This window comes from Nerophis lumbriciformis, linkage group LG33 (genome assembly GCF_033978685.3).
Source record: "Nerophis lumbriciformis linkage group LG33, RoL_Nlum_v2.1, whole genome shotgun sequence".
Classification (NCBI taxonomy): Eukaryota; Metazoa; Chordata; class Actinopteri; order Syngnathiformes; family Syngnathidae; genus Nerophis; species Nerophis lumbriciformis.
The window spans coordinates 24,980,455-25,007,624 of NC_084580.2; the positions used below are offsets into that span (position 1 = coordinate 24,980,455).

The following is a 27,170-nucleotide window of genomic DNA, read 5'->3' on the forward strand; positions in this document are numbered from 1 at the left end:
AACTAAGGTGAATGTTGTAATCACGCAGCAGGTGTGTACTAAATACAATACTTACAGTATAAAGACTGTGCGGCGCGCAACATTTCACATTCAGAACATTCTATGTATAAAAGACCAATCAATGTAATAGTTAAAAACAAAAATAAATTCTGTAAATGAAATAAAATAGGGAAATCGTAAAAAAAATTGTAAAAAAAAAAAAAAGTATGAATAAAAACATTTAAAAGTCCACCAGGAGGGCTCTAATGGCTACCTCGAAGCTTAACTTAAGAATTGAAAGTGAAACTTAAGAATTTAAAGTGAAACTTAGCTTAAGAAATGAAAGTGAAACTTCACTTAATGATTGAAAGTGAAACTTCACTTAATAATTGAAGGTGAAACTTAAAATAAGAATTGAAAGTGAAACTTAACTTAAGAATTGAAAGTGAAACTTAAGAATTGAAAGTGAAACTTAGCTTAAGAAATGAAAGTGAAACTTAGCTTAAGAAATGAAAGTGAAACTTCACTTAATGATTGAAAGTGAACCATAACTTAATAATTGAAGGTGAAACTTAAAATAAGAATTGAAAGTGAAACTTAACTTAAGAATTGAAAGTGAAACTTAACTTAAGAATTGAAAGTGAAACTTAAGAATTTAAAGTGAAACTTAGCTTAAGTAATGAAAGTGAAACGTCGCTTAATGATTGAAAGTGAACCATGACTTAATAATTGAAGGTGAAACTTAAAATAAGAATTGAAAGTGAAACTTTACTTACCGTATTTTCCGCACTATAAGGCGCACCTAAAAACCACAAATTTTCTCAAAAGCTGACAGTGCGGCTTATAACCCGGTGCGCTTTATATATGGATAAATAGCGTGGCGCAGTGGAAGAGTGGCCGTGCGCGACCCGAGGGTCCCTGGTTCAATCCCCACCTAGTATCAACCTCGTCATGTCCGTTGTGTCCTGAGCAAGACACTTCACCCTTGCTCCTGATGGGTGCTGGTTAGCGCCTTGCATGGCAGCTCCCTCCATCAGTGTGTGAATGTGTGTGTGAATGGGTAAATGTGGAAGTAATGTCAAAGCGCTTTGAGTACCTTGAAGGTAGAAAAAGCGCTAAACAAGTACAACCCATTTATTTATTTATTTATTTAAGATTCATTTTCATAAAGTTTCGGTCTCGCAACTTCGGTAAACAGCCGCCATCTTTTTTCCCGGTAGAACAGGAAGCGCTTCTTCTTCTACGCAAGCAACCGCCAAGGTAAGCACCCACCCCCATAGAACAGGAAGCGCTTCTTCTTCTACTGTAAGCAACCACCCGCCCGCGTAGAAGAAGAAAAAGCGCGCGGATATTACCGTACGTTTCATTTCCTTTGTGTGTTTACATCTGTAAAGACCACAAAATGGCTCCTACCAAGTGACAGGGATCCGGTTCATGAAAAGACGCAATCTCTCCATCCGCACACGGATTACTATTTCACAGCAACTGATATTCCTGTGAACCGCACTGTGGATACAACGGGAGCACGTACGGTGAATATTCGCACCACAGGGAATGAGGAGTCATCCTTCACTGTGGTTCTAGCTTGCCATGCTAATGGCCAGAAACTTCCACCCATGGTGATATTCAAAAGGAAGACCTTGCCAAAAGAGACCTTTCCAGCCGGCGTCATCATAAAAGCTAACTCGAAGGGATGGATGAAGAAAAGATGAGCGAGTGGTTAAGGTAAGTTTAAGTTTACGCGAAGAGGCCGGGTGGCTTTTTTCAGCAGCTCCGTCCATGTTGATATACGACTCCATGACTGTTTTTTTGACATTCCTTTAGCGCAGTTAGATGCGGCTTACAACACGGGGCGGCTTATAGGTGGACAAAGTTTTGAAATATGCCGTTCATTGAAGGCGCGGCTTATAACCCAGGGCGCCTTATGGTGCGGAAAATACGGTAAGTAGTGAAAGGTAAACTTAACTTAAGAATCGAAAGTGAAACTTAACTTTAAAATTGAAAGTGAATTTTAACTTAAAAATGTAAAATGAAACATAATGTATGAATTAAAAGTGAAACTTAAGCTTAAGAATTGAAAGTGAAACTTAAAAATTTAAAGTGAAACTTAGCTTGAGAAATGAAAGTGAAACTTCGCTTAATGATTGAAAGTGAACCATGACTTAATAATTGAAGGTGAAACTTAAAATAAGAATTGAAAGTGAAACTTTACTTAAGTAGTGAAAGGTAAACTTAACTTAAGAATCGAAAGTGAAACTTAACTTAAAAATTGAAAGTGAATTTTAACTTAAAAATGTAAAATGAAACAATGTATGAATTAAAAGTGAAACTTAAGCTTAAGAATTGAAAGTGAAACTTAAAAATTTAAAGTGAAACTTAGCTTGAGAAATGAAAGTGAAACTTCGCTTAATGATTGAAAGTGAACCATGACTTAATAATTGAAGGGGAAACTTAAAATAAGAATTGAAAGTGAAACTTTACTTAAGTAGTGAAAGGTAAACTTAACTTAAGAATCGAAAGTGAAACTTAACTTAAAAATTGAAAGTGAATTTTAACTTAAAAATGTAGAATGAAACATAATGTATGAATTAAAAGTGAAACTTAGCTTAAGAATCGAAAGTGAAACTTAAAAATTTAAAGTGAAACTTAGCTTAAGAAATGAAAGTGAAACTTCGCTTAATGATTGAAAGTGAACCATGACTTAATAATTGAAGGTGGAACTTAAAATAAGAATTGAAAGTGAAACTTTACTTAAGTAGTGAAAGGTAAACTTAACTTAAGAATCGAAAGTGAAACTTAACTTAAAAATTTAAAGTGAATTTTAACTTAAAAATGTCAAATGAAACATAATGTACGAATTAAAAGTGAAATTTAGCTTAAGAATTGAAAGTGAAACTTAAAAATTTAAAGTGAAACTTAGCTTAAGAAATGAAAGTGAAACTTCACTTAATGATTGAAAGTGAACCATGACTTAATAATTGAAGGTGAAACTTAAAATAAGAATTGAAAGTGAAACTTTACTTAAGTAGTGAAAGGTAAACTTAACTTAAGAATCGAAAGTGAAACTTAACTTAAAAATTGAAAGTGAATTTTAACTTAAAAATGTAAAATGAAACATAATGTATGAATTAAAAGTGAAACTTAGCTTAAAAATTGAAAGTGAGACTTTACATAAGAATTGAAAGTGAAACTTAAGATTAGAATTAAAAGATATACTTAACTTAAGAATTGAAAGTGAAACGTAACTTAAGAATTGAAAGTGAAACTTAACTTAAGAATTGAAAGTGCAATTTAACTTAAGATTTAAAAGTGAAACTCAACTTAAACAATTGAAAGTGAATTTTAACTGAAGAATTGAAAATTAAAATTAAATTAGAAATTGAAAGTAAAACTTAGCTTAAGAATTGAAAGTGAAACTTTTTTTTTTTTTTAACCAATGCAACAAAACAATACACAACAATACCATAATAATGCAATTCCAATTCCAAAACCAAACCCGACCCAGCAACATTCAGAATAGCAACAAACAGAGCAATTGAGAAAAAGTGAAACTTAAGTTAAAAATTTAAAATTAAACTTAACTCAAGAATTGAAAGTGAAACTTAACTCAATAATTGAAAGGTAAGCTTAACCCAAGAATTGAAAATGAAACTTAAGATTTGAAAGGTATACTTAACTTAAGAATCGAAAGTGAAACTCAACTTAACAAATGAAAGTGAATTTTAACTTAATAATTGAAAATGAAACTTAACTTAGGAACTGAAAGTGAAACTTAGCTCAATAAATGAAAGTGAAACGTAAGTTAAAAATTGAAAAAGAAACTAACTCAAGAATTGAAAGTGAATTTTAAATCAATAATTGAAAGGTAAGCTTAACCTGAGAATTGAAAGTGAAATTTAGGAATTGAAAGTGTAACTTAACTTAATAATTGAAAGTGAAACTTAACTTAAGAATTGAATGTGAAATTTAACTTAATATTTGAAAGGTAAACGTAAGAATTAAAATTGAAACTTAACTGAAGAATTTAAAGGTAAACTTAATTTAAGATTTCCAAGTGAAACTTAAGAATCGAAAGTGAAATTTAAGTTAAAAAATTTAAATTAAACTAACTCAAGAATTGAAAGGTAAACTTAAGAATTAAAATTGAAACTTAACTTAAGAATTGAAAGCTAAACTTAACTTAAGATTAGAAAGTAAAACTTAACTTAAGAATTGAAAGTGAAACTCTCCACTTGCCCTCTCTCCAGGCTGGTACCTCATGACATCATCGATGATGACATATTGTCAGGTTCGAACACCAAACTATCTATTAAACGAGACAAGAAGCAAGGAATCAGGCTGAGACGGAGTTACATTTTTGCTCATGAGGAGAAACGTTTGGGGCTGCACACTCAGTTACAGTCCCACACCACGGTCTGAGGGGCAGTCCCACGTGCTCCTCTATTTATTCGGTAGTTCCCATCACTGAGGCTGCTTCTAGGGGGAGGGGACACGTATTACAATACGTGATTATTCAGAATGCAAATGTGCTTGAGCTCGGGATTTTGACTGCGTGTTGTCGTCTTATCTTCGTTGAGGTACTTGATGTCCGTCCTTGACTGTTTTTAGCGGGCTGGAAGGCAGAAACTGCTGATGTGAGGCAACTCGCAGTGGAAGATAACAAGTTGTGAAAAGTACAACTTGAGCACAATAGATAATAACTATAGCAACGGCCTTTAAGCATAAGAGTTGTGTGGTAACTTATACATCATTATTCTAACATGCGTGCATAAATGAGGCAGGTCATGGGTGTTGCAGGTTGGAGTTCCGCGTGTCGGCAGACATCAGGCTCGTCATGCAGCTGCTTCAGAAGCACATGTCAACAGTCCCGCCCCCTGACGACACGTCGCCGTCATCGGTCCCGCCCCCTGACGACACGTCGCCGTCATCGGTCCCGCCCCCTGACGACACGTCGCCGTCATCGGTCCTGCCCCCCGTCCCGCCGCCCGCCACCCGCCCGACCCTCCCAGCAGCCCCAATCTGCCCAGAAAGTGGACACGCGCAGCAGCGTTCAACGTGGAATATGACTTCCTGCGACCCTTTCATCCCTTTAGCTTTGTTTTCTCCCAGAATGCATCACTCCACCTCTCACACACTTTTGTCCAGCTCTCCTGCAGACGTCGGTGTCAGCACACCCACTGGAGCATCACAGGTAGCGACACCTTCGGTACCCACTGTAGTACTTTTGTTGCATCCTTAATCACTTCACTGCTTTTGGGTGTTGTGTTTATTACTCTTCATGTTGTAACACAACATCTCTTGCTGTTCAATGACAGGATGAGGTCACCACAGACAGACCCACACAAGACCAAACATGACTTCCTTCTTCTCGCCATCGTCCTCTGAGGCTAAAGTGTCTTCAGGCAACAACAACAACAACAACAACAACAGCAACAACAACAATACAAGCACCAACAACAACAACAACAGCACCAACACAAACAACACCAACAACATCAACACCAAAAACACCAACACCAACAACACCAACACCAATACAAACACCAACAAAAACAACAACAACAGCACCAACAACATCAACACCAAAAACACCAACACCAATACAAACACCAACAAAAACAACAACAACACCACCAACAACATCAACACCAACACAAACAACACCAACAACATCAACACCAAAAACACCAACACCAACAACACCAACACCAATACAAACACCAACAAAAACAACAACAACAGCACCAACAACATCAACACCAACACCAATACAAACACCAACAAAAACAACAACAACACCACCAACAACATCAACACCAACACAAACAACACCAACAACATCAACACCAAAAACACCAACACCAACAACACCAACACCAATACAAACACCAACAAAAACAACAACAACAGCACCAACAACATCAACACCAAAAACACCAACACCAACAACACAAACAACACCAACAACACAAACAACACCAACACCAACAACACCGACAACACCAACAACATACACAAACACACATAAACACACACACAAAACACACACAAACAAACAAACAAACATACAAACAAACACACAGATGCACAAACACTAACAACAACAACAGCACCAACACCACCAACAACATCAACACCAACACCAACACAAACAACACCACAACATCAACACCAAAAACACCAACACCAACAACACAAACAACACCAACAACACCAAAAACATACACAAACACACACACAAAACACACACAAACAAACAAACATACACACAAACACACACACACAGACGCACAAACACACACACAAACACACACAAATAAACACACACACAAAGAAACACACACACACACACACACACACACACACAAACAAACACACAGACACACACACACAAACAAACACACGTACACACACAAACAAGCAAACACACAAAAAACACACACACAAACACACAAACAAACACAAACAAACAAACACACACCTACACAAACACACACAAACAAACACACACACACACAAACACACAAACACACAAGCAAACACACACAAACAAACACACAAACACACATACACACAAACACACAAACAAACACACACAAACAAACACACACACACAAACACACACAAACAAACAAACACACAAACAAACACACACACACACAAACAAACACACACACAAGCAAACAAACACAAACAAACAAACAAACACACACACACTAACAAACACACACACAAACACACACACAAACAAACAAACACAAACAAACAAACACACACACACACTAACAAACACACACACACAAACACACACAAACACACACAAACAAACAAAGACACAAACACAGAAACAAACACACACCAATAAACACACAAAAACAAACATACACACAAACAAACAAAAAAAAGACACACACACAAACACACAAGCAAACACACACACAAACAAACACACAAACACACATACACACGAACACACAAACAAACACAAACACACACAAACAAACACACAAACACACACACAAACAAACAAACACACACACACACAAACAGACACACACACAAACAAACAGAAACAAACAAACAAACAAACACACACACACACTAACAAACACACACCCAAACAAAAATACACACAAACAAACAAAGACACAAACACAGAAACAAACACACACCAATAAACACACAAAAACAAACATACACACAAACAAACAAAAAAAGACACACAAACTCACACACAAACTCACACACACAAACAAACACACCCAAACAAATACACACACACAAACAAACACACACAAACACACAAACAAACACACACACAAACAAACACACAAACAAACACACACACAAACACACACACAAACACACAAACAAACAAACACACACACAAACAGACACACACACAAACAAACAGAAACAAACAAACAAACACACACACACACTAACAAACACACACCCAAACAAAAATACACACAAACAAACAAAGACACAAACACAGAAACAAACACACACCAATAAACACACAAAAACAAACATACACACAAACAAACAAAAAAAGACACACAAACTCACACACACAAACAAACACACCCAAACAAATACACACACACACAAACAAACAAACACACACAAAAACACACACACACAAACACACAAACAAACACACACACAAACAAACAAACAAACAAACGAACACACAAACAGACACAAACCAACAAAAAAAAGACACACACACACAAACTCACACACAAACAAATACACACACAAACAAACAAACACACACAAACAAACAAACAAACCCACAAACAGACACACACAAACAAACAAACACACACACACACACACACACACACAAACAAAAAAACACATAAACACCTGCACACAAACAAACACAAACACACAATGTTACAATTATAGAAAAGACATGAACAAAAAGTGAAACAATGTCCACCACAGATTCCCCAGGCATCCGTGGTGGACTCTCCTATTTCTGGGGCTGAGGTTGCTGAGGTAGTTAAGAAGCTCCTCGGTGGCAAGGCCCCGGGGGTGGATGAGAGTTCCCTAAGGTTCTGGATGCTGTGGGGCTGTCTTGGTTGAGAAGACTCTATGGCATCGGGGGCGGTACCTTTGGATTGGCAGACCGGGGTGGTGGTTCCTCTCTTTAAGAAGGGGAACCGGAGGGTGTGTTCCAACTATCGTGGGATCACACTCCTCAGCCTTCCCGGTAAGGTCTATTCAGGTGTACTGGAGAGGAGGCTACACCGGATAGTCTAACTTTGGATTCAGGAGGAACAGTGTGGTTTTCATCCTGGTCGTGGAACTGTGGACCAGCTCTATACTCTCGGCAGGATCCTTGAGGGTGCATGGGAGTTTGCCCAACCAGTCTACATGTGCTATGTGGACTTGGGTAAGTGTTCCTCAGGAAGTCCTATGGGGAGTGCTCAGAGAGTATGGGGTTTCGGACTGTCTGATTGTGGCGGTCCGCTCCCTGTAGATCAGTGTCAGAGCTTGGTCCGCATTGCCGGCAGTAAGTCGGAAACGTTTCCAGTGAGGGTTGGAGTCCGCCAAGGCTGCCCTTTGTCACCCATTCTGTTCATAACTTTTATGGACAGAATTTCTAGGCGCAGTCAAGGCGTTGAGGGGATCCGGTTTGGTGGCTGCAGGATTAGGTCTCTGCTTTTTGCGGATGATGTGGTCCTGTTTGCTTCATCTGGCCAGGATCTTCAGCTCTCACTGGATCGGTTCGCAGCCGAGTGTGAAGCGACTGGGATGGGAATCAGCACCTCCAAGTCCGAGTCCATGGTTCTCACCCGGAAAAGGATGGAGTGCCATCTCCGGGTTGGGGAGGAGACCCTGCCCCAAGTGGAGGAGTTCAAGTACCTCGGAGTCTTGTTCGCGAGTGAGGGACGAGTGGACGGTGAGATCGACAGGCGGATCGGTGCGGCGTCTTCAGTAATGCGGACCCTGTTTTGATCCATTGTGGTGAAGAAGGAGCTGAACCGGAAGGCAAAGCTCTCAATTTACCGGTCGATCTACGTTCCCATCCTCCCCTATGGTCTTGAGCTTTGGGTTATGACCGAAAGGACAAGATCACGGGTACAAATGAGTTTCCTCCGCTGGGTGGAGGGGCTCTCCCTTAGAGATAGGGTGAGAAGATCCGTCGTTCGGGTAGAGATCAGAGTAAAGCCGCTGCTCCTCCACATGGAGAGGAGCCAGATGAGGTGGTTCGGGCATCTGGTCAGGATGCCACCCAAACGCCTCCCTAGGGAGGTGTTTAGGTCACGTCCGACCGGTAGGAGGCCACGGGGAAGACCCAGGACACGTTGGGAAGACTATGTCTCCCGGCTGGCCTGGCAACCCCTGGGGATCCCCCGGGAGAACCTGGACAAAGTGGCTGGGGAGAGGGAAGTCTGGGCTTCTCTGCTTAGGCTGCTGCCCCCGCGACCCGACCTCGGATGAGTGGAAGAAGATGGATGGATGGAAACAATGTCCGAAATGACAGATTGACAGCTAAGTTGTTATTTCCTCATTCTGACTGACTTAAATGTTACTTTTTAATGGTACTTTCACTTAAATGTTACTTTTTAATGGTACTTTCACTTAAATACTACTTTTTTATGGTACTTTCACTTTAATGTTACTTTCATTTAAATGGTAGTTTTTGATAGTACTTTTACTTAAATGTTATTTTTTAGTTGTACTTTCCCTTAAATGCTACTTTTTAATGGTACTTTCACTTAAATGTTACTCTTTAATGGTACTTTCACTTAAATGTTACTTTTTAATGGTACTTTCACTTAAATATGACTTTTTAATGGTACTTTCACTTTAATGTTACTTTCATTTAAATGGTAGTTTTTGATAGTACTTTTACTTAAATGTTATTTTTTAGTTGTACTTTCCCTTAAATGCTACTTTTTAATGGTACTTTCACTTAAATGTTACTTTTTAATGGTACTTTCACTTAAATGTTACTTTTTAATGGTACTTTCACTTAAATATGACTTTTTATGGTACTTTCACTTTAATGTTACTTTCATTTAAATGGTAGTTTTTGATAGTACTTTTACTTAAATGTTATTTTTTAGTTGTACTTTCACTTAAATGCTACTTTTTAATGGTACTTTCACTTAAATGTTACTTTTTAATGGTACTTTCACTTAAATGTTACTTTTTAATGGTACTTTCGCTTAAATATTACTTTTTATGGTACTTTCACTTTAATGTTACTTTCATTTAAATGGTAGTTTTTGATAGTACTTTTACTTAAATGTTATTTTTTAGTTGTACTTTCCCTTAAATGCTACTTTTTAATGGTACTTTCACTTAAATGTTACTTTTTAATGGTACTTTCACTTAAATGTTACTTTTTAATGGTACTTTCGCTTAAATATTACTTTTTATGGTACTTTCACTTTAATGTTACTTTCATTTAAATGGTAGTTTTTGATAGTACTTTTACTTAAATGTTATTTTTTAGTTGTACTTTCCCTTAAATGCTACTTTTTAATGGTACTTTCATTTAAATGTTACTTTTTCATCGTACTTTCACTTAAATGTTACTTTTTAATGGTACTGTCTTGCAATCAACTCTTAGTGTATACCAGGTATGTCCCGATACCAAAATTTTAGTACCGTTACTACAATATGTTTCGATACTTTTCAAAATAAAGGGGACCACAGAAAAAATTAATTTTTGGCTTTATTTCAACATGAAATGTTATGATACATAAATATAAGTTTCTTATTGCGATGAAAGAAGAAAAGTGCACATACTAGACAACAGCCGATCCAGTACATTGGTATTGATATCAGTACATAACAAAATAATATCCAAATCCTTAAAATTGATCTTGACACACACGGGGAGCCAATGCAGAGATTTTAAAACTGGTGTAATGTGAGCCCGCCTTCTGGTCTTTGATTTGTGTGTTTGTTGTTGTTCAAAGTTCTTATACACTGTTATTGATGTTCATATTATCATTAGGGACCGCAATGTCCCTTTGGGACAGAGGACCCTATTGTATTTCGTGCGTTTTATTATTATTATTATTATTCCGCCGCCTCTTTGAGCTGTAATTTGACCCCCTTAACATGCTTCAAAACTCACCATATTTGACACACACACCAGGACTGTCAAAAATTGCCATCTAATCAAAAAACCAAAACCCCAAAACTCAAAATTGCGCTCTCGCGCCCCCTAGGAAAAAACACAGACAAAACTGCCAGTAGGAATGTCATAGAGACATGAAACAAAAAACCTCTATGTAGGTCTGACTTAGAACTAGATTTCATACATTGACATCCTTCAGCAAAAATCAACAGGATGTTGGCAATTCCCCCTTCAAAACAAACGTTTACTAAGAACAGTCACTTTTGCCTCTTTGAGCTGTAATTTGACCCCCTTAACATGCTTCAAAACTCACCAAACTAAACACACACATCAGGACTGGCAAAAATTGCGATCTAATAAAGAAGCCCAACCCCAAAACTCAAAATTGCGCTCTAGCCCCCCCCTAGGAAGAAAACAGACTGCTCCTAGGAAGAAAACTGCCTGTAACTTCCAGTAGTAATGTCTTAGAGACATGAACAAAACCCTGTATGTAGGTCTCACTTAGACCTACATTTCATATATTGACAACCCCCAGCAAAGATCAACAGGAAGTTTGCAATTCCCCCTTCAAAACAAGGTCACCTATTTTCAAACATTATCTCCTCTGAGCGCGTTTGTCGTGTCGGCTTCAAACTAGCACAGGAGAGAGATTGAACCCTTCTGATTAAAAGTTGACCAAAGAGTTTTAATTACTGCTCCGGTTTGGATTTTATGTGCCGTCAAAGTCGGTCCTGTCCATCGCTGCTCGCAGCTTTAATTATTATTGATACTGTTATTGATATTATTCAATTTTGTTTGTTCTTTTTTGTTATGCATGTGTTGAATTTGTGTGTAGAAGTGTGTATTGTTATTTCAAGTGTTGTTGGTTTGGAGTTTTATTCTTTTCAATGAATATTCAGTGTGATGTTTGGCAACACAATAAAATCAAAAATAAAATGATTCTTCTCAACAATCATTGACGATCCGCAGGTAAGAAAGATAGTTTATTACCATAACAAGGCAAGAATACAAAAATAGGAACGGGAAGCTAGAGAAAAGCTTAGACCAGGACTAGCCAACACGGGAACTAGAAGCAAGAATAACCTGTTGGGTGTAGCAAACAAAACTGCAAGACAGAGTATGGCCTGAGGCAGGAATACATATCTTTCTGATTAGTGACCGGACGCAGGTGAGCGTTCTGACCACTAATCAGAGGCAGGGGTAAATAATCAGCATCCATGGCAACAAGGAACACAAAAACACGGGTGCCTGAAGTCTTTGTTTGGATGACTCTTCGTTTTCCATCCATCGGAAGAAGGTTCTTCATTGTATTAGACAATTCCTGGACTCTGGAGGAATACCCTGTGTCACCTCCGGCTCGGGCAACAAGTCCTCTCCTGTGTTACAATAATAAATTGAGTCATCAAACAAGAGTCAAGGCCTTTCATAGCCTTCGTGATATCAATCAATCAATCAATCAATCGATGTTTACTTATATAGCCCTAGATCACAAGTGTCTCAAAGGGCTGCACAAGCCACAACGACATCCTGGGCTCAGATCCCACATCAGGGCAAGGAAAAACTAAACCCAATGGGACAATGAGAAACATTGGAGGGGACCCCAGATGTGGGGTACTTTCACTTAAATGTTACTTTTTAATGGTACTTTCACTTAAATGTTACTTTTTAGTCGTACGTTCACTCAAATGCTACTTTTTTATGGTAATGTCATTAAATGTGTCACAAAGTGGTGATGACGAACCCCAAGATGCAGAGACGGCAGGCTTGGTGCAGGAAAACATAATTGAATGTCCAATATACAGGTAAAAGCCAGTAAATTAGAATATTTTGAAAAACTTGATTTATTTCAGTAATTGCATTCAAAAGGTGTAACTTGTACATTATATTTATTCATTGCACACAGACTGATGCATTCAAATGTTTATTTCATTTAATTTTGATGATTTGAAGTGGCAACAAATGAAAATCCAAAATTCCGTGTGTCACAAAATTAGAATATTACTTAAGGCTAATACAAGAAAGGGATTTTTAGAAATGTTGGCCAACTGAAAAGTATGAAAATGAAAAATATGAGCATGTACAATACTCAATACTTGGTTGGAGCTCCTTTTGCCTCAATTACTGCGTTAATGCGGCGTGGCATGGAGTCGATGAGTTTCTGGCACTGCTCAGGTGTTATGAGAGCCCAGGTTGCTCTGATAGTGGCCTTCAACTCTTCTGCGTTTTTGGGTCTGGCATTCTGCATCTTCCTTTTCACAATACCCCACAGATTTTCTATGGGGCTAAGGTCAGGGGAGTTGGCGGGCCAATTTAGAACAGAAATACCATGGTCCGTAAACCAGGCACGGGTAGATTTTGCGCCAAGTCCTGTTGGAACTTGAAATCTCCATCTCCATAGAGCAGGTCAGCAGCAGGAAGCATGAAGTGCTCTAAAACTTGCTGGTAGACGGCTGCGTTGACCCTGGATCTCAGGAAACAGAGTGGACCGACACCAGCAGATGACATGGCACCCCAAACCATCACCCAACCATGCAAATTTTGCATTTCCTTTGGAAATCGAGGTCCCAGAGTCTGGAGGAAGACAGGAGAGGCACAGGATCCACGTTGCCTGAAGTCTAGTGTAAAGTTTCCACCATCAGTGATGGTTTGGGGTGCCATGTCATCTGCTGGTGTCGGTCCACTCTGTTTCCTGAGATCCAGGGTCAACGCAGCCGTCTACCAGCAAGTTTTAGAGCACTTCATGCTTCCTGCTGCTGACCTGCTCTATGGAGATGGAGATTTCAAGTTCCAACAGGACTTGGCGCCTGCACACAGCGCAAAATCTACCCGTGCCTGGTTTACGGACCATGGTATTTCTGTTCTAAATTGGCCCGCCAACTCCCCTGACCTTAGCCCCATAGAAAATCTGTGGGGTATTGTGAAAAGGAAGATGCAGAATGCCAGACCCAAAAACGCAGAAGAGTTGAAGGCCACTATCAGAGCAACCTGGGCTCTCATAACACCTGAGCAGTGCCAGAAACTCATCGACTCCATGCCACGCCGCATTAACGCAGTAATCGCAGAGTATTACACGGTTACTCTGCCGAGCTCTAGACAGCACTGACACTCAACAAGGACACATTATTTGCGGGTTATAATTACTGGTTTGTATTAACCCAATAAGTAGGGGATGAAATAATTACTTATATGACAAAAATATTCCAAAGAGTTAAAAAAAAAGGTTTTTCAAAATACATTAAATGTTTTTGTATTTTAATGTCACTTGTGAAAAAGTATGGTGTTTATGTTTGTCGTTGTCTAATTAAATGTATCTGTGTGATTGATGCTGTGTTGCTACCACGTTACAAAGTAAAATCAAATAAAAAGACACAAGTAAACCTTCTTCATGAATGTCATTGAATCCTTCCTTGTAGTATTTCAACATCCACTTCTGGAAGACGTACATATCTTCGGAAAAGCTCGATTCGGTGTCTGGCAGAGGTGAGGACGTAGACGAGGCTTTCAGGGACGGAAGTTTCTGCCGGCAGAGAAGAATTAAATGATTGTGATGGACTGTAATGTTAGCTTACATAGCTATGCTAATGTTGCTAACATTTGTGTGCCTCACTGACTTCAAATACTCTTTAATGTCAATTTTATATACACTTGTCTCACTCTTTTATGTTACATTGTTGTATGTGATATACAGACTAAGACTCAGACTTAGACTTTATTTGTAATGTCATTCAAATTTGAACTTTACAGCACAGATAAGAACGAAATTTCGTTACATCAGCTCATGGTAGTGCAGGATAAAAAAGCAATAAGGTGCATATATAAATAAATAAATATATATATAAAATAAATAAATAAATATAAATAAATAAATAGATTACTGTACAGATAAATATATTGCACTTTTTCCACACGCGTCCACGTTTATGGATGTATGTTATATTGTCTTTTTTATTCCAGCGAGTTAATCCATTTTGGGGGGAGTTGAGGGGATCATTTAATTATGATGCATTCAAGAGTCTTACGGCCTGAGGGAAGAAGCTGTTACAGAACCTGGAGGTTCTGCTTCGGAGGCAGCGGAACCTCTTTCTAGAGTCCAGCAGTGAAAACAGTCCTTGGTGTGGGTGGGAGGAGTCTTTGCAGATTTTCTGAGCCCTGGTCAGGCAGCGGCTTTTTGCCATCTCCTGGATAGGAGGAAGAGGAGTCCTGATGATCTTTTCCGCCGTCCTCACCACTCTCTGGAGAGACTTCCAGTCTGAGGCATTGCAGGCTCCAGTCCAGACAGAGATGCTGTTGGTCAGCAGGCTTTCTATAGTGCCTCTGTAGAATGGGGGGAGGGAGCTGTGCTCTTTTCATCTGACGCAAAAAGTGCATGCGCTGCTGAGCTCTTTTTACAAGAGCTCCGGTGTGTAGGGACCAGGTTATATTGTCAGTTATCTGCACCCCCCAGGAACTTGGTGCTGCTTACTATCTCCACCGCTGTGTCGTTCATGTAGAGTGGAGCGTGGCTGGACTGGTGCTTCCTGAAGTCAACGATGATTTCCTTGGTCTTGTTGACATTCAGGACCAGGTTGTTGGTTCTGCACCAGTCAACCAGATGTTTCACCTCCTCCCTGTAGTCCATGTCATTGTTGTCACGGATGAGGCCCACCACTGTCGTGTCGTCCGCATACTTCACAATGTGGTTAGTAGTGGACCTGGCACAGCAGTCATGGGTCATCAACGTGAACAGCAGTGGACTCAGGACGCAGCCCTGGGGGGAGCCGGTGCTCAGGGAGATGGCACTGGAGGTGTTGTTGCCCACTCTCACAGATTGGGGTCTGTCTGTGAGGAAGTCAAGCAGCCAGTTGCAAAGGGAGGTACTGAATCCAAGGGGGGCCAGTTTGCTCACCAAATGCTGCGGGATGATGGTGTTGAATGCTGAAACAACATCCGCACGTGTGTGTCCTTTCCTTCCAGATGTTCTAAGCTCAGGTGGAGTGCAGAGGAGATGGCGTCCTCTGTGGAGCGGTTAGAGCGATAAGCAAACTGGTATGGGTCGAATGTGGGGGGAAGTCTTGAGACAATATATTCCTTTACCAGCCTCTCGAAGCACTTCATTATGATGGGGGTGAGTGCAACGGGGCGGTACTCATTGAGGGAGGAGATTGTGGGGTTTTTAGGCACTGGGATGATTGTGGCCGTCTTAAAACATGATAGTACCACAGCCTGGGTCAGCGAGATGTTGAAGATGTCTGTGAGAACCCCAGCCAGCTGGTCTGCACATCCCTCAAGCACCTTGCCCGGAATGTCATCAGGTCCCGGTGCTTTCCGGGGGTTCACGCTCCTCAGGGTTTTCCGGACATCCGCTATATCCAGGTTGAGCGGCTGCTCATCAGGGCGAGGTATGGATTTTCTCGCTGGAGTGGTGTTAAGTGCCTCAAACCTTGCAAAGTAGTTGTTAAGATCATCTAGGAAGCTGATACTGTTGTCACAGGGACAGGGGGCAGCTTTATAGTCGGTGATGACCCCTATGCCCTGCCACATTCGTCTAGTGTCTCGAAGAAGTCCTGCACTTTCTGACTGTGAGCACGCTTTGCAACCTTAATGGCATGATTCAGGTTAGCTCTGGCTGATTTTAATGCCACCATGTCGCCAAACTTGAAAGCCTTGTTCCAAGCCTTCAGCGTTGTACGTACCTCACTGTTCATCCAGGGTTTCTCGTTGGCCCGTGTGGGGGTGTTCTGGATCACACTGACATCCTCCATGCAAATCTGAATGTATGCGGACACAGACTCTGCATACTCCTCCACACATGTGTGGTGATTTTCGGTGGCGGCTGCTTTGAAGACGTCCCAGTCTGTGCTTTCGAAGCAGTCTTGTAATGCTGACATTGCTCCCTCTGGCCAGGTCCTCACCTGCTTCACTGTAGCTTGCTTCCTGATCAGCAGGGGCTTGTATGCAGGAATTAGCATCACAGATAATAATAATAATAATAATAACTGGGATTTATATAGCGCTTTTCTAAGTACCCAAAGTCGCTTTACATGTAGAACCCATCAATCATTCACACCTGGTGGTGGTAAGCTACTTTCATAGCCACAGCTGCCCTGGGGTAGACTGATAGAAGCGTGGCTGCAATTTGCGCCAACGGCCCCTCCGACCACCACTTATCATTCATCATTCAATTCACCGGTGTGAGTGGCACCGGGGGCAAAGGGTGAAGTGTCCCGCCCAAGGACACAACGGCAGCGATTTTTGGATAGTAAGCGGCGGGGAGCGAACCTGCAACCCTCAGGTTTCTGGCACGGTTGCTTTACCCACTACGCCATGATGATGGTCTGAGGAGCCGAAGTGGGGGCGTGGTGCAGCTTTATACGCCTGTTTAATATTACTATACACCAAGTCCTATCTGCTTCCACCCCTGGTTGCAAAATTCACATATTGATGGAAATGAGGGAAAACTGCTTTCATGTTAGCTTGATTAAAATCCCCTGCCACAATAAAAACTCCCTCTGGATGTGTAGTTTGCAGTTCATTGATGGAGCAGTACAAAGCATTCAAAGCTTCTTTGGTGTTAGCACTGGGGGGAATGTACACTGCTGTGAAGATCATAGCACTGAATTCCCTGGGTAAATAAAATGGCCTGCATTTTATAGTTAATAGTTCAACATCAGGAGGGCAGTGACGTGATACTATCTTCCCATTATTGCACCAGTTATTATTGACGTATATGCAAACACCACCGCCTCGGGATTTACCAGTGAGAGATTTGCTCCTGTCCAACCGAAACATAGTTTGCCCCTTGATGCTAACTGCCTCGTCCGGAACGGATGGTTTCAACCACGTTTCTGTTTGTTAGAAATATGGCGCAGAAGTCTCTCATCTCACGTCTTGCATTTAAGTCCAGCTTCAGGTAGTCCAGTTTGTTCTCTAGGGAGCGGACGTTTGAAAGCAGGATGGAAGGAAGCGGCGTTCTGTGGGGATTAGCCTTTAGCTTTGTTTTTAGCCCCGCTCGGCATCCCCGCTTCTGCTTCCGATCACACCGCTTACGTCTCTTCCGTTGACGGTCCCTGCTGGTACTTGACTCCGCTGCTTCAAAGGCCGCTGGATGTAGCCGGCGAAGTATTCCCATACTAGCGAGGAGGTCCAACGTACACGCATCTTTCAGTCCAAAACGGCCCGATCGATCCACATCCAGAATTGTCTGGCGGTCGTATGTGACCACGCTGTAAGCCAGCCATGAAATTTACAGAATTGTCCGGTATTTTTTCCAAATTGTTCTATACTACCATGAGCGTCTGCAAGCCGCAGCCCATCAGGGCGCCGCCATCTTGACAATCTATACAATATTGTATGTGATATATGACATCTATTACATTGTTGTATGTGATATATGACATCTATTACATTGTTGTATGTGATATATGACATCTATTACATTGTTGTATGTGATATATGACATATATTACATTGTTGTATGTGATTTATGACATATATTACATTGTTGTATGTGATTTATGACATCCATTACATTGTTGTATGTGATATATGACATACATTACATTGTTGTATGTGATTTATGACATATATTACATTGTTGTATGTGATTTATGACATCCATTACATTGTTGTATGTGATATATGACATCTATTACATTGTTGTATGTGATATATGACATATATTACATTGTTGTATGTGATATATGACATCTATTACATTGTTGTATGTGATATATGACATCTATTACGTTGTTGTATGTGATATATGACAACTATTACTTTGTTGTATGTGATATATGACATCTATTACATTGTTGTATGTGATATATGACATTTATTACGTTGTTGTATGTGATATATGACATCTATTACGTTGTTGTATGTGATATATGACATCTATTACATTGTTGTATGTGATATATGACATTTATTACGTTGTTGTATGTGATATATGACATCTATTACATTGTTGTATGTGATATATGACATATATTACATTGTTGTATGTGATTTATGACATATATTACATTGTTGTATGTGATTTATGACATCCATTACATTGTTGTATGTGATATATGACATACATTACATTGTTGTATGTGATATATGACATATATTACATTGTTGTATGTGATATATGACATATATTACATTGTTGTATGTGATTTATGACATCTATTACATTGTTGTATGTGATATATGACATCTATTACATTGTTGTATGTGATATATGACATATATTACATTGTTGTATGTGATTTATGACATATATTACATTGTTGTATGTGATTTATGACATCCATTACATTGTTGTATGTGATATATGACATACATTACATTGTTGTATGTGATATATGACATATATTACATTGTTGTATGTGATATATGACATATATTACATTGTTGTATGTGATATATGACATCTATTACATTGTTGTATGTGATATATGACATCTATTACGTTGTTGTATGTGATATATGACAACTATTACTTTGTTGTATGTGATATATGACATCTATTACATTGTTGTATGTGATATATGACATTTATTACGTTGTTGTATGTGATATATGACATCTATTACGTTGTTGTATGTGATATATGACATCTATTACATTGTTGTATGTGATATATGACATTTATTACGTTGTTGTATGTGATATATGACATCTATTACATTGTTGTATGTGATATATGACATCTATTACATTGTTTAATGTGATATGACAACTATTAGTTTGTTGTATGTGATATATGACATCGATTACGTTGTTGTATGTGATATATGACATATATTACATTGTTGTATGTGATATATGACATCTATTACATTGTTGTATGTGATATATGACATCTATTACATTGTTGTATGTGATATATGACATCTATTACGTTGTTGTATGTGATATATGACAACTATTACTTTGTTGTATGTGATATATGACATCTATTACATTGTTGTATGTGATATATGACATTTATTACGTTGTTGTATGTGATATATGACATATATTACGTTGTTGTATGTGATATATGACATATATTACATTGTTGTATGTGATATATGACATTTATTACGTTGTTGTATGTGATATATGACAACTATTACATGTTTCAGTCCTAACCTGGAGAAAGTGCACGTGGTTCACGGTTTCTGCCAACTTGTCAAGCTGGACACACATCCTCTGCTGCTCCTTGATCTCAATGTTTGCCTTCTCCAGCGACTTCTTGGTCCGTTTGACATACAGCTTCTTCGTCTTCTGGATCCCCTCACACAACTCAAAGTGCTTCTCCTCCAAGGAGCTGGTCATCTTTTTTAAGAGTTCCTCATTCATCTTCGTCATCTGCAACGTATAGTCCTTCAAGAGAACCAGGACGTTTGTGACGTGTGTGCATTTAACCCAAAAAGTGTGCGAGGGTTGTTTGGTCTTACATTGGCAGAGGACAGTTTTGCTTTGACCTTCTCAACCATCTTCTGTGCCTGCTGGATGTTCTCCTGACAGTCGTGCTTCATCTTACCAAGCTGATTCTGGAGACAATGAAACATTCAAGACACATCAAGCCAAAAGAAACCCTTCATGACACCAGGGTGGTCTTCCTGCCTCATCAAAGCACCTTAACTCATCCTATGTACGAGTGGTCTACAAAAGTGTTCCCAGAGAACTGCAATCTATTCAGGTGCTGGATGACATCATTGTAAGACCTGAAAAATATACAACTTGCTTTATATTTAAAGGGCATTGAAATACTCGCTCAATATAGCAACAAATTGTATAGTTAATATTTATAATGGCCTTTTATATTAGGTGTGATTTCTCATGTAGTCAGACGGTTATGCGCAGGTGGTTTCCCCAAGATGCAAACAGACATCGGGAAGCAGTGTGCAGGTAGGAATAAATTATTCATTGCAGTAAATCAGGCAAGAAAACAAGAATAGAAAAGTGTGCCAATTGCACGGGAAGCTAGGGTATAGACTTAACCAAAGACTAGCCAAAAGCAGGAGCGAGAAGTGAGGAAAACCACTGTGACAAACCAAACAGCCAACCAGAGTGTGGCTCGAGGCAGGAATAAATAGCTTTCTGATTAGTGACCAGGAGCAGGTGAGCCTCCCGACCACTAATCAGAGGCAAGTGACAATAAACAGCAGCCATGGCAACCAGGAAACAAACCAGGGTGCTGAAAACAAACTAAATCAAGAACTAAGGAAATACAAAACTAAACAAAACACGATCCAAGCAACGGATCATGACAGTACCCTCCCCCCTTAAGGGATATATATATATATATATATATATATATATATATATATATATATATATATATATATATATATATATATATATATATATATATATATATATATATATACTAATAAACCCAACTAAATCTGAAATAGGAAAAATCAGCAAAATAATCCTGGACAGAGTCAACACAAAAATCAAGGACAAAACACCACTCAACCAATGGAGAAATACAGCAGCAGTAATCAAATGGTTCAACAACATCCAAGACAAACAACAGCACAACTTTATCTCCTTCGATATCGAAGAATTTTACCCTTCCATCACGCAAGACCTACTGACTCAAGCACTAGACTTCGCCTCAGACTACGACTCAATCACAGGCAACGAAAGAAACATCATCATCCACGCAAAAAACTCCATTCTCATCCACAACAGTACACCATGGCAAAAAAAGAACAATGCAACATTTGACGTCACTATGGGAAGTTTTGACGGAGCAGAAACGTGTGAACTCGTTGGGAGTTTCCTCCTCTCCTAGCTCGCTAGCCTCAATCTGAACCTTGGTATTTACCGTGATGACGGACTGGCAGTGTGTCGCGCCTCGCCAAGGAGCAGCGAGAATACCAAGAAGCGCATATGCCAAATTTTCAAAGAGAACGGCCTACGGATCACGATTGAAGCCAACAAGCAAACCGTCAACTTCCTTGACGTCACTTTCAACCTGAGAAATAACAGCTACCAACCATTCACGAAACCCAACACAACACTCCAATACGTGCACCATGACAGCAACCACCCACCCACCACCACGAAAAGAATACCTACCGGAATCAATAAAAGGCTATCGATGCTGTCATCTAGCAAAGCTGAATTTGACCAAGCAACCCCCCCCGTACCAAAAAGCCCTTGATGAAAGCGGGTACAATTTCACCCTCACCTATGAACCCACGCCAGGAAACCAGCCAAAAAAGAACAGAAAACGAAACGACATCATCTGGTACAACCCCCCATACAGCAAAAACGTCTCAACTAACATTGGACACAAATTCCTCAATCTGATTGACAAACACTTTCCCAAAGACAACACCCTAAGAAAAGTATTCAACAAGAACAACATTAAATTGAGCTACAGCTGCATGAACAATATACGACAAATCATCTCAAACCACAACAAAACAATTGCAAATGAGCCGTCGGCCCCCAGACAGAGCGACTCCAAAACCAACAAAGACTGTAACTGTCGAAAGAAACCTGATTGCCCTCTCAACGGGGGGTGCTTACAAACATCAGTTGTCTACCAATCTAAGGTAATACGCAAGGACATTAACACATCCGACACATATGTAGGATTAACCGAGGGAGAATTCAAAACCAGATGGAACAATCACAAGGCTTCTTTCAGGAACAAAAACCTGCGAAATACCACAGAACTCAGCAAACACATTTGGGACCTCAAAGACAACAATGTTGAATATTCAATAACATGGCAAATTCTTGCATCCAGCACACCTTACAATAGTGGTAATAAAAGATGCAACCTATGCTTGAAAGAGAAACTGTTTATTATTTACCGTCCAGACCTGTCATCCCTCAACAAGCGCAGCGAAATTGTTACAGCATGCCGCCATAGACGGAAACACCTCCTAGGTAACACATGAGCCAATCACCACGCCCCTAGGCCAGCCTGTACCCACCCACTCTGTGCCCTATATAAACCATGGTATGCGAATGCTCCCATTAAAATCTCCTGATGATTGAGGGTACCCCCCCTCATGAAACAGGCCTGTAGAGATGAAATAGTCTTGTGATTTTTTTCCCACACATACATATATATATATATATATATATATATATATATATATATATATATATATATATATATATATATATATATATATATATATATATCACTGGACAACATTGCTACATTTCAATAGCATTTTTACGTCACTTAAAAGAGCTTTAGGGTGAGAGCCGGCAAGAGTATGGCTGTCAACATCACACTGTGATCAAGGGCTATACAAATAAACTTCGTTTGATTGATTGCGTAATAATAATGATAATAATAACAGAGCAAAAGAGAGAGAAAAAAACTAATGTAGCATTGTTAAATCTTATCGCAATGATGCAAAATTGTGTGTTTTCGGCCTTCAGTTTTTAAATTGTTAACTGGAGTATTGACTTTAAAGAAGAGGTTTAATTTGCCAAACGTGATGTAAGAAGGGATCTTATTCAGTGTGCATGCTCTTTGTGATGACGGTGAATGGAGATGTTTTGATTATCATGATGATTAGCATACCTGTTGCTCTTGTCTTTCCACCTCCACCATCACGACGTCATGGCCTTTGTGTTGGTCGATGACACACAGCGGGCAGATGCACTGCTTGTCCGTGCGGCAGTAGATCTCCAGCAGCCTGTTGTGTTGACCACACACGCACTCCTGGACCCTCTTGGAGGCCGTAATTAGCGTGTGTGTCTTAAACTCGTTTGATTGGCAGTGTGGTTGAATGTGCAGGTCGCAAAACGAGGCCAAACACTCCACGCACGACTTGTCTGCCTTGTACTTCCTCTCCGGGCAAAGGTCGCACTCCACGTCGTCCTCCTCCGCCAGAGTTCGACCCGCCACGGCCTGCTTAAATCTTCCCACCATGTCATCCAGTAAGATGTTTCGGCCAAGCACCGGCCGCGGGTTGAAAGTCTGCCGACATTGAGGGCACTTCACGTTGCTATCATTGTCCCAGCAGCTGCTGATGCAGTCCAAGCAGAAACTGTGGCCGCATGGAATGGTCACTGGCTCCTTCAGGACATCCAGACACACCGCACAGTCGAACTGGTCTTTGTCCAGGACCACCCCGCCATGAGCCATCCTTCAAAGAGGTGCAGGAGGGGACCTGTGTGAACTTCTTCATTGCAAATATCATAGTCACACCGTTACGGGTTTTAAAGGTATTTCAAAATACAGTTTCTGACTAGTGACGTCATCCAGCCCCCTCACCTAAACACGATCTCCCCAAACTTGGAAACTTGGAATACGTTTCGCCCCTCATCTGAGTACCGTATTTTCCGCACCATAAGGCGCCCTGGGTTATAAGCCGCGCCTTCAATGAACGGCATATTTCAAAACTTTGTCCACCTATAAGCCGCCCCGTGTTATAAGCCGCATCTAACTGCGCTAAAGGAATGTCAAAAAAACAGTCAGATACAGTGGGGCAAAAAAGTATTAAGTCAGCCACCGATTGTGCAAGTTCTCCCACTTAAAATGAAGACAGAGGTCTGTAATTTTCATCATAGGTACACTTCAACTGTGAGAGACAGAATGTGAAAAAAAATCCAGGAATTCACATTGTAGGATTTTTAAAGAATTTATTTGTAAATTATGGTGGAAAATAAGTATTTGGTCACTTCAAACAAGGAAGATCTCTGGCTCTCACAGACCTGTAACTTCTTCTTTAAGAAGCTCTTCTGTCCTCCACTTGTTACCTGTATTAATGGCACCTGTTTGAACTCATTATCTGTATAAAAGACACCTGTCCACAGCCTCAAACAGTCAGACTCCAAACTCCACTATGACCAAGACCAAAGAGCTGTCGAAGGACACCAGGAAAAGAATTGTAGACCTGCACCAGACTGTGAAGAGTGAATCTACAATAGGCAAGTAGCTTGGTGTGAAAAAAATCAACTGTGGGAGCAATTATCAGAAAATGGAAGACATACAAGACCACTGATAATCTCCCTCGATCTGGGGCTCCACGCAAGATCTCATCCCGTGGGGTCAAAATGATCATGAGAACGGTGAGCAAAAATCCCAGAACCACACGGGGGGACCTGGTGAATGACCTGCAGAGAGCTGGGACCAAAGTAACAAAGGTTACCATCAGAAACACACTACGCCGACAGGGAATCAAATCCTGCAGTGCCAGACGTGTCCCCCTGCTTAAGCCAGTGCATGTCCAGGCCCGTCTGAAGTTTGCCAGAGAGCACATGGATGATACAGCAGAGGATTGGGAGAATGTCATGTGGTCAGATGAAACCAAAATAGAACTTTTTGGTATAAACTCAACTCGTCGTGTTTGGAGGAAGAAGAATACTGAGTTGCATCCCAAGAACACCATACCTACTGTGAAGCATGGGGGTGGAAACATCCTGCTTTGGGGCTGTTTTTCTGCGAAGGGGACAGGCCGACTGATCCGTGTTAAGGAAAGAATGAATGGGGCCATGTATCGTGAGATTTTGAGCCAAAACCTCCTTCCATCAGTGAGAGCTTTGAAGATGAAACGTGGCTGGGTCTTCCAGCATGACAATGATCCCAAACACACCGCCCGGGCAACGAAGGAGTGGCTCCGTAAGAAGCATTTGAAAGTCCTGGAGTGGCCTAGCCAGTCTCCAGACCTCAACCCCATAGAAAATGTGTGGAGGGAGTTGAAAGTCCGTGTTGCTCGGCGACAGCCCCAAAACATCACTGCTCTCGAGAAGATCTGCATGGAGGAATGGGCCAAAATACCAGCTACTGTGTGTGCAAACCTGGTAAAGACCTATAGTAATTGTTTGACCTCTGTTATTGCCAACAAAGGTTATATTACAAAGTATTGAGTTGAATTTTTGTTATTGACCAAATACTTATTTTCCACCATAATTTACAAATAAATTCTTTAAAAATCCTACAATGTGAATTCCTGGATTTTTTTTTCACATTCTGTCTCTCACAGTTGAAGTGTACCTATGATGAAAATTACAGACCTCTGTCATCATTTTAAGTGGGAGAACTTGCACAATTGGTGGCTGACTAAAGACTTTTTTGCCCCACTGTAGGTCAGTCAAACTTTAATAATATATTAAAACCAGCGTGATGTGGGCGCGCATGGAGTCGTATATCAACATGGACGGAGCTGCGTGAAAAAAGCCACCCGGCCTCTTCGCGCAAACTTAAACTTACCTTAACCACTCGCTCATCTTTTCTTCATCCATCCCTTCGAGTTAGCTTTTATGATGACGCCGGCTGGAAAGGTCTCTTTTGGCAAGGTCTTCCTTTTGAATATCACCATGGGTGGAAGTTTCTGGCCATTAGCATGGCAAGCTAGAACCACAGTGAAGGATGACTTCTCATTCCCTGTGGTGCGAATATTCACCGTACGTGCTCCCGTTGTATCCACAGTGCGGTTCACAGGAATATCAAAAGTCAGTGGAACCTCGTCCATGTTGATATCTTGTTTTTACAATATGCACGGAAAGTAGCCAGCTTTTCTTGAAAGTCTTTAGGCAGTTGCTGTGAAATAGTAATCCGTGTGCGGATGGAGGGATTGCGTCTTTTCATGAACCGGATCCCTGTCGCTTAGTAGGAGCCATTTTGTGGTCTTTACAGATGTAAACACACAAAGGAAATGAAACGTACGGTAATATCCGCGCGCTTCTTCTTCTTCTACGCGGGCGGGTGGTTGCTTACAGTAGAAGAAGAAGCGCTTCCTGTTCTATGGGGGCGGGTGCTTACCTTGGCGGTTGCTTGCGTAGAAGAAGAAGCACTTCCTCTTCTACGGGGAAAAAAGATGGCGGCTGTTTACCGTAGTTGCGAGACCTAAACTTTATGAAAATGAATCTTAATATTAATCCATATATAAAGCGCACCGGGTTATAAACCGCACTGTCAGCTTTTGAGAAAATGTGTGGTTTTTAGGTGCGCCTTATAGTGCAGAAAATACGGTAGGCTTCATCAGTTCATGCTCATAGACTTAGATTGATCAGTTTTAATCCAGCAGCTAGTGCCAAAACCCCAAATATTTATACTCCAAAACCAGTAGGGTGTGCCTGGGCAAGGATGGTTTCGCCCTATCGTGGTGAGAAAAACAACTGCTTTAATGCAAAC

At 40.3% G+C, this 27,170-nt stretch overlaps 2 protein-coding genes across 6 annotated transcripts in view; one reads left to right on the plus strand and one right to left on the minus strand.

Moving 5' to 3' along the window:
- The window catches only part of LOC133575610 (voltage-gated inwardly rectifying potassium channel KCNH2-like), a 53,624-nt gene extending 48,209 nt beyond the window's left edge, over positions 1–5,415 (plus strand). For all 3 annotated transcript variants that reach the window (XM_061928301.2, XM_072912185.1, XM_072912184.1), the window contains exons 16-17: positions 4,777–5,170; positions 5,295–5,415. In XM_061928301.2, the coding sequence (XP_061784285.2) occupies positions 4,777–5,170; positions 5,295–5,336 (436 nt within the window). In that variant the 3' untranslated portion in view covers positions 5,337–5,415. The remainder of the gene's footprint in view (positions 1–4,776; positions 5,171–5,294) is intronic.
- A 6,632-nt stretch (positions 5,416–12,047) lies between these two features.
- On the minus strand, positions 12,048–24,454 carry LOC133575588 (E3 ubiquitin-protein ligase TRIM47-like). 3 transcript variants are annotated; one of them, XM_061928276.1, is made up of 3 exons: positions 23,613–24,454; positions 14,471–14,609; positions 12,048–12,468 (listed from the first exon to the last, which is right to left on the minus strand). In XM_061928276.1, the coding sequence occupies exons 1-3, from the start codon at positions 24,177–24,179 to the stop codon at positions 12,395–12,397; spliced, it is 780 nt and encodes a 259-aa protein (XP_061784260.1). In that variant the 5' UTR covers positions 24,180–24,454; the 3' UTR covers positions 12,048–12,394. The 3 variants fall into 3 exon arrangements, 2 of the variants coding, with proteins under 2 accessions (XP_061784260.1, XP_061784259.1); XM_061928275.1 differs by lacking the exon at positions 12,048–12,468 and having other exon boundaries at positions 14,154–14,609; XR_012049273.1 differs by lacking the exons at positions 12,048–12,468; positions 23,613–24,454 and adding an exon at positions 20,195–20,411 and having other exon boundaries at positions 14,470–14,609.
- Positions 24,455–27,170: the final 2,716 nt, after the last annotated feature.